The 12,506-nt window shown below is 45.2% G+C and overlaps 1 protein-coding gene across 2 annotated transcripts in view; it reads right to left on the bottom strand.

The window, feature by feature from the left end:
• Positions 1 to 46: 46 nt before the first annotated feature.
• Positions 47 to 12,506, bottom strand: part of LOC117943102 (protein SSUH2 homolog) — a 13,907-nt gene continuing 1,447 nt past the window's right edge. Inside the window, exons 2-12 of one of the 2 annotated variants that reach the window (XM_034869027.1) lie at positions 7,941 to 8,033; positions 7,727 to 7,811; positions 7,463 to 7,592; positions 6,951 to 7,011; positions 6,426 to 6,550; positions 5,733 to 5,795; positions 4,638 to 4,717; positions 2,295 to 2,387; positions 1,881 to 1,986; positions 955 to 1,062; positions 47 to 287 (exon numbers count right to left, since the gene is read on the bottom strand). In XM_034869027.1, the coding sequence (XP_034724918.1) occupies positions 153 to 287; positions 955 to 1,062; positions 1,881 to 1,986; positions 2,295 to 2,387; positions 4,638 to 4,717; positions 5,733 to 5,795; positions 6,426 to 6,550; positions 6,951 to 7,011; positions 7,463 to 7,592; positions 7,727 to 7,811; positions 7,941 to 8,033 (1,079 nt within the window). In that variant the 3' untranslated portion in view covers positions 47 to 152. Of the gene's footprint in view, positions 288 to 954; positions 1,063 to 1,880; positions 1,987 to 2,294; positions 2,388 to 4,460; positions 4,568 to 4,637; positions 4,718 to 5,732; positions 5,796 to 6,425; positions 6,551 to 6,950; positions 7,012 to 7,462; positions 7,593 to 7,726; positions 7,812 to 7,940; positions 8,034 to 12,506 lie in introns of both variants that reach the window. The other variant, XM_034869026.1, reaches the window with a different exon arrangement.

Below are 12,506 nucleotides of genomic sequence, written 5' to 3'. Positions count from 1 at the left end.
AAAACTAAAAGTAAAGTTAATATCGCTACAATAGATTGTTGGTGGGGGGGGCATTAAATGCATGAATCTGCCCCCCCCACCCAACCCCTCTTTTCCCACCGATACGCCCCATACTACACATGTACATGTACTGTCAGGACTACACACAGTACTTATAAAATAGTACACGCAGTGGGATATTTGGCAGCGAACACTCGGTTCTCCACGCCGTACACGAAGAAGCTGAAGTCCTTCCCGCTGTAGGTGTAGAGGGCGTGGGTCAGCGGCACCATCTCGATGGTCTGGCGCTGCGGAGACGGAGACAAAGCCCTGGAGACGTTAGTGTGGTTTCATTTATTACAGACAAACACAGACAAAATGTTCAGCATCCTTTAACAATAACAGATCTACACATTGGTAGAAGAGCCCGACCGATAAAAGGATTTAATACGATACTGATACAAATATTTGGTGATTTAAAAATCCAATATTCCGATATATCGGCCAATTTACTGTAACTAAACATAAACAGATTTCCCTAACAGTAGTTATTTGTAGTTATTTACGAGTTGTCACTAAATTAATATGATAATCATTTATTTTACTGTCACAACAGATCAAAATATATTAAAATTCTGGTAAATAAAATGTATAAAAATACAAACTAAAGATATGAAACTTAAACAAACACATTAACAAAACAAAAAAATTCACTAACAGGGACGTTGTAGAGCGTCCTCTGGTGGACAGACTATGTAACGCCATCACTAACAGGGACGTTGTAGAGCGTCCTCTGGGGGACAGACTATGCAACACCATCACTAACAGGGACGTTGTAGAGCGTCCTCTGGTGGACAGACTATGCAACACCATCACTAACAGGGACGTTGTAGAGCGTCCTCTGGTGGACAGACTATGCAACGCCATCACTAACAGGGACGCCGTAGAGCGTCCTCTGGTGGACAGACCATGTACCTGCTGCAGGATGCGGCTGGTGGAACTGAAGCGATTCAGGTGTTCGTTGATCATTCTTGAGGAGACATCGCAGATCTCCTGATCAGGGAAACCCTGGATGGGATAAACCTGGACGGACACAAGAGACGGGACGGGACGGGGGCATGCACAGCTTATTGACGTGATTGAAAAGCATAGTGTGTGTCCCTGTGTGTGTAACAAGCATAGTGCGTGTCCCTGTGTGTGTAGCAAGCATAGTGCGTGTCCCTGTGTGTAGCAAGCATAGTGCGTGTCCCTGTGTGTGTAACGGGCATAGTGTGTGTCCCTGTGTGTGTAATGGGCATAGTGCGTGTCCCTGTGTGTGTAAAGGGGATAGTGTGTGTCCCTGTGTGTGTAAAGGGCATAGTGCGTGTCCCTGTGTGTGTAGCAAGCATAGTGCGTGTCCCTGTGTGTGTAACGGGGATAGTGTGTGTCCCTGTGTGTGTAACGGGCATAGTGTGTGTCCCTGTGTGTGTAACGGGCATAGTGCGTGTCCCTGTGTGTAGCAAGAATAGTGCGTGTCCATGTGTGTGTAATGGGAATAGTTTGTGTCCCTGTGTGCGTCCAACACTGCGTTATTGACTGAGGTTGTTGTCTGGGAGTTACTGAGTCTCTGTTGTGATAGATCTGATGTAGAAAGTCAATTCATTTTGTAAATTGGTCAAATTAAGATTAGAGAATAATGTGTTGGGTTAAAACCCAGCTCCATTTACACAAGCACAACCTTGGTATCATTGTGTCCCTTTAATAATCTGTTAATAACAACGCTAATAAGATGTATGCCCACAGCCCCCGACGCCGGAATGAATGGCTGAATAAAGGGAGGAGTTAAAGGGAGGAGATGAAGGGAGGAGATGAAGGGAGGAGGTAAAGGGAGGAGATGAAGGGAGGAGTGTGTTCGTCTTCACCAGCACGTTCTCGTCCACGAAGAACGGATCCCCCGTCACGTTCTCAAACTTCTTGTCGGGGAAGTCCGGCTGGCGGTCGGGGATGAACTCCGTTACGTCGTTCTTCCTACAAACAATTACACAAAGAAGAAGACCATTTGGGAGAGATCTTTATATGTGTGTGTGTGTGTGTGTGTGTGTGTGTGTCTGTGAGGCACATAGATAGATAGATAGATTATTTTTTCATCCCGAGGAAGTCTCATGTATGTCTATCCTGTACGGTGTCCTTGAGTGCCAAGAAAGGCGCCTTAAAATAAAATGTATTATTATTATTAAGACGTAGATGTTATGACCACAGTGCAGACTGTATGTGTGTGTGTGTGTGTCTGTATGTGTGTGTGTGTGTGTGTGTGTGTGTGTGCGCGTCTGACCTACCACGTCACAGTGAGCTGGATGAAATGCAGCAGGCTCTGGCTGCCGTGACACACGGAGCAGGTGTTGTAGCCTTGGCCGTGACATGAGGGACACCTGGAAGACAACACGTCAACGTCACATCCTCCTCAAGAGACATCATCCATATGTTAACATATGTATAACATATATAAACTTAACTCTTTACTAACATATATCATAACATATATAAACTTAACTCCGCACTAACATACATCATACAATATGTAAACTTAACTCCGCAGTAAAATACATCATAACATAAATAAACTTAACGCCGCACTAACATTTATCATAACCTATATCAACTTAACGCCGCACTAACATATAAAAACGTAACTCCGCAGTAAAATATTACATAACAGATATAAACTTAACTTTGCACTAACATTTATCGTAACCTATATGAACTTAACTCTGCACAAACATACATCATAACATATATCAACTTAACTCCGCACTAACATATATCGTAAAATATATAAACTTAACTGCACTAACATATATAAACTTAACTCTGCAGTAACATATATCATAACATATATAAACTTAATATTGCACTAACATACATCATAACATATATAAACTTAACTCTGCAGTAACATGTATCATAACATATATAAACTTAACTGCACTAACATATATAAACTTAACTCTGCACTAACATACATCATAACATGTATAAACTTAACTCCGCACTAACATACATCATAACATATATAAACTTAACTCCGCAGTAACATGTATCATAACATATATAAACTTAACTCTGCCCTAACATACATCATAACATATATAAACTTAACTCTGCACTAACATACATCATAACATATATAAACTTAACTCCGCACTAACATACATCGTAACAAATGCTATATAGGTGAGTTTTGCGAATATTGCATAACAGTTCCAGTAAAATATGAAAGTATGCAATACTGGACACTACAGCGTAAGCATCCCACAATGCAATGCGGTAGTAACAACAATGTTCATAACAGACAGAAACCGTAACGCTCTGATTTACATTACATTACTTGACCAACTGCCACTTTGCTCGTTTGAAAGCCATGATGTCTCTTTATCATGGGGGGGGGGGGGGGGCAAATTCCCTGGGCGGGCAAAGCATAGAAAGGGGAGGAAACCTTGCCCCTTATGACCTCATAGTGGCAATATTCCAGATCCGCCGAGCTGCACCAATCACTCCAGTGTATCTGATGTAGGCGGGGCCAGAGGCGAGCTGAACCAATCACATCAGTGTATCTGATGTAGGCGGGGCCAGAGGCGAGCTGCACCAATCAAATTAGTGTATCTGATGTAGGCGGGGCCAGAGGCGAGCTGCACCAATCACATCAGTAGTGAAAAATGCAAGATGGCTACGGAAGAACACCAGTTGTTTGAAACGGCTTTGGCCGCTACAATAAATTATATAGCCTTGGCTTTTTATCTAAAAGAGGAACAGAAGACGGCGCTTCAATCGTTTCCTTTGCGAGAAGGGCGTTTTTGCTGTTTTGCCGACCGCATACGGTAAGAGTATAATCTACCAGTTAGCTCCGTTGCTAGCTAAGCGAATAGCGCCATTTTAATGCTACAAAGTCATCACACGCCGTTAGCATTCCATTGACTCCCATTCATTTTGGCGTCTCTTTAACCGTGAAGACCTTTACATCTGAAGCATTTAAAGACTATTTGCCTGTGTCTATGTTAATGTTAACTAACATGTTAGTTAGCATTAATTAGTCTGTTTCTATGTAAAAGTTAACTAGCATGTTAGCAGTAATTAGCCTGTTTCTATGTTAGTGTTAACTAGCATGTTAGTTAGCAGTAATTAGCCTGTGCCTATGGTAATGTTAACTAGCATCTTAGCTGCAGTAATTAGCCTGTGCCTATGTTATCTCCTAACATATACCTACGCTATCCGTCTCTGCTGATTGGGAATGATTGAGATTTCTCTTGCACATCTACCAGAAGACTTACAGCTTTCAGACCGGTTGCTCACGTCACATCTACGTCTTCCAGCTCAGTTGGAGGCTGCGCAGTAACGCTCAGCCATCATTGGGAAAGAGCTTCTAACAGACTTCGGATACCACTCTACTCGCTCTAACCTAACGGCCCAGACGCTTCCCGCCAGAGTTCCCGGGTCTCCTCTCTCACCTCTTACGGCCTCTCCCGCTACAAGCCGAGCAACGCGTCTTCCCGCCAGACTTGTGATTACCGGGCCGCCTTCTGGACCCTGTGCCGTTGCAGCCAAAGCAACGCTTCTGCAAGACGGAGAAGGACAGTGAGACGGAGAGACAGGGGGAAAAGGAAGCAGGCAGCGGGGACACCCACCTCCGGCGCCCGCGGCCGTGACACGACGTGCAGCGCTTGTTCCTGGAACGGCCGTTACCGTGGCAGAACGTGCAACGCTTCTGCAAAATGAGATGAGGAATGGGGGGGAGGGGGGGGGGATTTCTCACTAACACCTTAAAATGTCTCATTGGTCTTTTCCACCAAGGCTAACCAGGTGCTGGTTCTGGTTCTGGTGCTGTTGCCAGTTGGGTGCTGGTTCTACTCGCCAGTTATCTAAGAACCAGATTAATTTTCCACAGCCGGAGAGCCGGAGCAGGGCGACGTCACAAGTACCTCCGTTGTCATAGCAACGCCTATGACAACGATGACAATCGTTGACAATCAGCACTAATGGAGGACTACATAACCGACACTTTTGCTCCTGGCTTTACAAATTCACCCTGGAATTCAAAGACGGGCCTTGACAGGTCTTCGTGACCGCTATGGACCGAGGACACGTTCAAGAAGAAAGGGAATCATCCCCCATGATTTTACTTTTATTATCATCTTTTGCTGGGTTGCCATGGCAACATCAGTTGCGTCAAGCAGCAACACTGTTAGGGTGAACAGACGACCCGGTTTTACCGGGGAGGTCCCAATTTTCCCGACAAAAAGCCCATCGGGACTCGCTCCCAGCACCTGACGTAACCGGTTCTTATCTCTAGACCAGCGCTACGTTGGTGCTGAGCTGGAACCCGTGTTCTTGGCCCAGAACCAGGTTTATTTGTGTGGAAAAGCAAAGAACCGGTTCAATATTTGGCACTGGCTCCGAACCAGCACCAGAACCGCCTTAGTGGAAAAGACATATCAAATCAATTCGATGTACCAACATCTGACTAATGTCTCTTTGTTGATGAGTTGTTTGTCTCGAAAATGTCAGAAAATGTGAATCAGTGTTTCTGAAAGTCCCAAAACGTCCTCGAATGTCAAAATACTCACATTTAAAGAGCTGACATCACAGGAGATTCCCTTTTTTTGGTAAAAAAATGTCTCACACCAAATAACCAATTGTCAAAATAGTTAATTATAATTAAATAGTTATAACAACGATTTATTTCATAGTTGTCAACTAATGGATTTATATTAACATCTCACCTGTCCTCGTCCATGACAGTTACCACAGCGAGTTCTTCCACAGCCGTTACACTTGTGACAGGGCTAAAAAACACACACACACACACACACACACACACACACACACACACACACACACACAGATATGTACACATGTACACACAGAGACAAACGCACACAAACACACATAGATATGTACACACACACAGAGACAAACACACACACACACACACACACACACACAGATATTTACACACACACACACACACACACAGACAAACGAACACAAACACACACACAGAGACAAACACACACACACACACACAAGCACACGCGCACCCACACAAAGATTTACACACACACAGAGACACACACACAAACACAGAGACACACACACACACACACACACACACACACCCACACACAGACACACACACACAGAGACACACACACACACACATACAAGCCCACACGCACCCACACAAAGATATACAAACACACACACAAACACACACAAAAATACACACAGAGAGACACACAAACACACACAGATATACACACATACACAAAGACACACACAAACACACACACACACACACACCCACACACAGACACACACACCCACATACACACACACACACACACACACACATTGGTACAAAGAAGACAGAAAGCAACACATCAGGACACCAGAGAAAGATGGCGGCGCTGCACCTTGACGAAGGACGAGTGCGGCACGCGGACCTTCTCCACCCGGTCGGTGTACCTCGCCGGCAGGGAGACGGGAATGTCCCACGGTGGAGGACTCATCCCAAACTGGGGACCGTCCACCATCTGTCCTGTTGGAAGAAGACAAAAACACGGAGACGTTACTCGATCAACTCCGTCCTAACTCCCACCAAGAAGACTGATGAAAGACTAGGAATCAGAGCCCCAAAAAATTAACTTTAAGGCCGATACCGATACAAATATTTGGTTATATATATAAGATATATCGGCCTATCAGCAGTCTGCAGTGATTAGACGATTCTCTCCAAACAATCAGCAGTCTACATCACCATGGAAACCCCAAAAAGGCAAGTAGAGTCGAGTAGATACCATGCATTTGGAAAACGCATTGTGTGTACTTTTCACCTTGCTTTTCGTGAACGGAGCTGCTCGGGCGTGCAACATTAATTTCAGTGTAAAATGACAATAAAGTAGTAATGTCATTCGTGTTGTCTGAGATGAAGGTTTTACCGTTGTAGGACTCAAACTGCCAGGCGCTGGTTCTGGTCTCAGTGTAGGTCTCCAGGCGATACTGCAGAAGGAAGGAAGACCATCAGACAATACATCTATCTATCTCTAGTCTATCTATCTATCTATCTATCTATCTATCTATATCTAGTCTATCTATCTATCTCTAGTCTATCTATCTATCTATCTATCTATCTATCTATCTATCTATCTATCTATCTATCTATCTATCTATCTATCTATCTATCTATCTCTAGTCTATCTATCTATCTATCTATCTATCTATCTATCTATCTATCTATCTATCTATCTATCTATCTATCTCTAGTCTATCTATCTATCTATCTGATAGATATTGGATAGGTAACACATCCATTCTTTCATATATTTGTGTAACAGATGTCCCTGACCCATAGACTGTATACATATTGATTAATATTGATTGGTATATACTGATTGATATATATTGATATACTGCATACTGATAGATTAATATTAACGGTGTCTGCTCCCACCCGGTACACAGTGACGGGCTTCAGCTCCTTGAAGGTGAGGTTCCTGGCAGGTTTGGAGCTGTATCTCCATTTGGATTCCACAAACTTGAGCAAGGCATCTCTGGCCACATCCTCCGACACCGTGGGGACCCTGGAGGGGGCAAAAGTACACACACACACACACACACACACACACACACACACATCCATAATCCCTTTATATCTTCATATTTTTATCTAACATCTTGACATGTGTGAAAGGGAAAGTCTGGACCAGATGTCTACCTGACGTTGGGAACCAGAGTGTTCTTGTTGAGTTCGGGCTGCGGGTTATAAGCAGGTGGGGGCGGATACAGTGGGTTGTCACCCTCTAGACACACACACACACACACACACACACACACACACACACATACACATCAACACCAAAACATAGGAGATGAAGGTTGGGACATGTTAATGAAATAAAATCAGAAAAGAAGAGGAACACAGGACGGACCTCCTTTGGGGACCTGGTATCCGTGGACGTCATCCAGCCAGCCAGGGGGGGGCGCTGAAGGCCCCTCCTCGGGGATGTTTGGGTCAAACGCACCTGAGGAGATGAGGGGAAGAAAGGAAGAAGAGATGAAATACAGACACACTTAGAGAGCAAGGGATGGGACAAACCAACATGGAGCTGGCTGCAGGTATTCCTTTCTTTCCAACGTGTGTTTTTATCCCTGTTTGATTTTATATTTTATATTTTGTTTTATTTTGAAGGAGAGAAACCGCAGATCTTTCCTTCCAGTGGCTGTCAGACTGTACAACGAACACTGGTGACTCTGTGCAAGGCAAGGCAGCTTTATCTGTAGAGCCCAGTTCAGCGACAGGGCAATTCAAAGTGCTTTACACAACATCAGTTAAAAAAACTGATAAAACACAAGTACAAAAACTAAATGAAAAATGTGATCACAAAAATAAAGAAAAAGTCTTCCCCCGTCCTTAAAACTTTGTATTTTGTATAAACGTTGTGCCAAAGAGGGGTGGACAGTGTTTTCTGTCAGGAAGAAAGGACAGGAAGGGAGGATGCATTCTTCAGGAAACTGGTTATGGCCCGTAGCAACAGACCAGATGGTCAGGGTTAAAAGGTCATACTAAAGGTCTTTCACCATCCCTCAGTGTAGCAGTTTATTTACACCCTTTACATCCACTAAATGGGATTATTTTATTATAGACTAAGATTCATTAATCCCTTTGGGATGACTCCCGCAAGGAAATTAAAGTTACCAGCATTATACGTAGGCTCCACGTGGAGTTTTTCCGATACCCTGCAGAACATTAGTGGCTCATGTGGTTTATACTTGTGCGTTGGTGTGTGTGTGGATCTTTAAGAGAATAACAGGGCTGGCGTGTGTGTGTGTGTTTGCATGTGTGCGTGGGGAGTGTGTGGACAATAAACATGATAAATACAACACACTTCTAAACAAATGTCCCTAAACTAAATCATCCGCTATAGAATGATAACGTGTTTTAAGACAAGACTTAAAGATCTCGGCAGGAGAGGAGGACGTAATATGAATGGGAAGATCCAGAGTCTCTGGACCACAGCGGAGAAGCCACGATGAGGTCAGCCCTATGGTCCCACAACAAGGTGTGTGGGACCATTGGGCTGTGGGACCATTCGGCTGTGGGACCATTGGACTGTGGGACCATAGGGCTGTGGAACCATTGGGCTGTGGGACCATTGGGCTGTGGGACCATTGGAAAGTGGGACCATTGGGCTGTGGGACCATTGGACTGTGGAACCATTGGGCTGTGGAACCATTGGACTGTGGAACCATTGGGCTCTGGGACCATAGGGCTGTGGAACCATTGGGCTGTGGGACCATTGGGCTGTGGAACCATTGGGCTCTGGGACCATAGGGCTGTGGAACCATTGGGCTGTGGGACCATTGGGCTGTGGGACCATTGGGCTGTGGGACCATTGGACTGTGGGACCATAGGGCTGTGGGACCATTGGGCTGTGGGACCATTGGAAAGTGGGACCATTGGGCTGTGGAACCATTGGACTGTGGAACCGTTAGGCTGTGGGACCATAGGACTGTGGGACCATAGGGCTGTGGAACCATTGAGCTGTGGGACCATAGGGCTGTGGAACCATTGGGCTGTGGGACCATTGGACTGTGGAACCATAGGGCTGTGGAACCATTGGACTGTGGGACCATTGGACTGTGGGACCATTGGACTGTGGGACCATTGGGCTGTGGGACCATTGGACTGTGGGACCATTGGACTGTGGGACCATTGGACTGTGGGACCAAGGCACAATCTCCCTTTGTTTTAATCCAAGACTGTTGAATAAACAGTCCAATCTTAGTCCAAACTAAAGGGAGCTGATTAGACAATCTTAGCTTCCTGGAGGAGTTATATAGGGCAAGGAGATCAGAATTAGATTCAAGGGCCAATCCATGTAATGCCTTAAAAACAAGTAGCATTACCCTAAAATCGGTTCTATATTTGACCGTTAACAAGTGAAGAGAAGCCAATATCGGGGACCAGTCAACTAAATCTAGCAGCCACGTTCTGGACAAGCTGGAGTGACTAAGATGATTGGCAAATCCCAGAATGCAAGAGAATCGCAGTTGTCATTAAGAGCATGAATAACCAATGTGTTGATACATTTGAGTTTTTTTCTGCTGCAGGAACCAGCGACCTTTGCACCGACCCGTGACTTCTCTCTACTCTTTATCCAAGCCGGGAGAACAAACTGCAGTCACCACGCTGCAAATGTCATTCAACCCACGCCCTGTGTGTTCACCTTAAGGTCAACTATAAAGGCAAGTTTACCTAGCAAGCACATTGCAGCAACAAGGCAAATGCAACTGTGCTTTTTTTAAGGCCAATACCAATACGAGTATATGGTTATTTAAAACAAACACAAACACACACACAAAACCACGCACACACACACAGGAATGTGCAGCAGCACACACACAAGCAGAAGATTAAAAATAAAAATATGACGGTTCAAATCCATCATATTAATAGCAATGCTCCGAGGTACAAACACGCCCGGCTGGGAATGGGAGACGACCTCTGATTGGTTGATTGCATGTTACGCCCAAAACACACTTACGATTAATGAGGCCACTAAGGACAACCCTTTTGAACCATGCGCCCGGCTCTTTTTTCTGCCATCAAACTAGCAAAAGTGGCTTCGTACACGCCCTGAACGCACCTGCGCCGTGAGCCTAATCCGTTAAAATAGGGCCCGATATGTGGAAATGCCCTCAGACCTCAAAGGGTTAAATAACTTAATTTGGCCGTTCTTTTCTTTTTTATGGAGAGCAGACGTCACAAGGGTAGCATCAGCTTCACATGTTCAAGGTCGCTGGTTCAAGTCCACGTTCGGACCAAAGTACGTGTGGACTGGCAGCTGGGGAGATGCCAGTTCACCTTCTGGGCACTGCCAAGGAGCTCTAGAGCAAGGCACCAACCCCCCCCCCCAAACACTCAGGGCGCTGGTCCGGCACTGGCAGGCCCCCCCACCCTGAGATCTCTCCATTAGTGCATGTATAGGACCTGAGCATGTGTGTGTATTTCAGGCCTGTGTGTAGTGTGTAATGACAACAGAGAGTAAATTGTAATTTCCCCATAGAGGATGAATAAAGAGTATTAATCAAATGCAAATTATTGCTGATTAACCATAGAAATACATGCATGATTGTATTTTTTACTACAGTGCAACATGTATTATGAAACTAAGTCCAGCTCTTACTTCCCTAGCTGCATCTGTGCAGCAACATCAGCATCATTAATCCCACAAAATACCAAAGAATATAATGTTTTCCTGCACAACAGCGTACTATTACATAAATACACACAATAGAGCTCTGATTGAGAGACTGCGAGGCACCGTGCAGCTCTACAGGGGCGCGTCGTCATGGGTTCGCTGAACGGCGTCTGCTCCTCGGAGTGTTTTTCAGTCGCTGTGTGTTTTTCCCCGAGCCCCCGGATAAAAATATAACAGAGTCAGAGTGGTTATGTCCCGCTATACACACACACACACACACCCACACACACACACACACACACGCCACAATACCTCTGGCTGAGGGATAAAAATACCAGCGAGAAGGTGTTTCCCCAAAAAGATCTGGGTTGAGATGGATGGAGTGTGAGAAAGGAGAGAGGGAGGGAGGGAGGGAGACTTATTAAAGAGGGGGGAGGGAGGGAGGGAATGGGAGAAGGAATGTGCTTTTAAAAAAAGGGGGACAACAAAAGCCGACCTGATTAGTGAGGCTTAGACTGGACAATGCATCCAAAATACTCCTGCAGAATCCCCTGGCTTGTTTATGAGTAGGTTCAACTCCACCACAAGCAGGGCTGTAGGACTTGAGTCCGGTCTTGGACTGGAGTCCGGTATCGAGACTGTTTTTCTATGGTCTGGGACTTGTCTGGGTCTTGGACACTGGTCTTGCCAGATATGGCTTCTGGTCTGGACGGAGTCCAGGTGTCTTTATTATGTTGATAACACTATTGGAGGGACAGTGAAACCCAAAATGATTGTCTTGATACTGTCATGCATAAGACTTTCAGTCTGTCCTGCACTTGGTCTTGACTCGGACTCAAACCTCTTTGGACTCGGACTTGTCTCGGTCTCGCTAGTATTTAGACTCGGACTTGTCTCGGTCTCAAACCTTTTTGGACTCGAACTTGTCTTGGACTTGACTAGTCCTGTTCTTGGAGTTGTCTTGGACTCGACTCGACTCCGACTCAAACCTTTTTGGAGTCGGTCTTGTCTTGGACTCGACTAGTCCTGGTCTTGGACTCAACAAAGGTGGTCTTGACTACGGCCCTGACAACAACACAAGTTCTCCTGCCAAGAGGTTATCATTATTTTATAATTCATACCCTTTATAGTGAAATTACAATTTGACACTCTGTTGTTATTACACTGATGTGTGTTCGGTGCCTTGCTCAAGAGCACCTTGGCAGTGCCAGGAGGTGGACTGTCCACCAGAGGACGCTCTACAACGTCCCTGTTAGTGATGGTGTTGCATAGTCTGTCCACCAGAGGACGCTC

The sequence above is a fragment of the Etheostoma cragini genome, chromosome 4, assembly GCF_013103735.1.
Source record: "Etheostoma cragini isolate CJK2018 chromosome 4, CSU_Ecrag_1.0, whole genome shotgun sequence".
Lineage (NCBI taxonomy): Eukaryota > Metazoa > Chordata > Actinopteri > Perciformes > Percidae > Etheostoma > Etheostoma cragini.
Note: the sequence above shows the minus strand (reverse complement) of the source record. Positions and strands in the feature narration are given on the sequence as shown.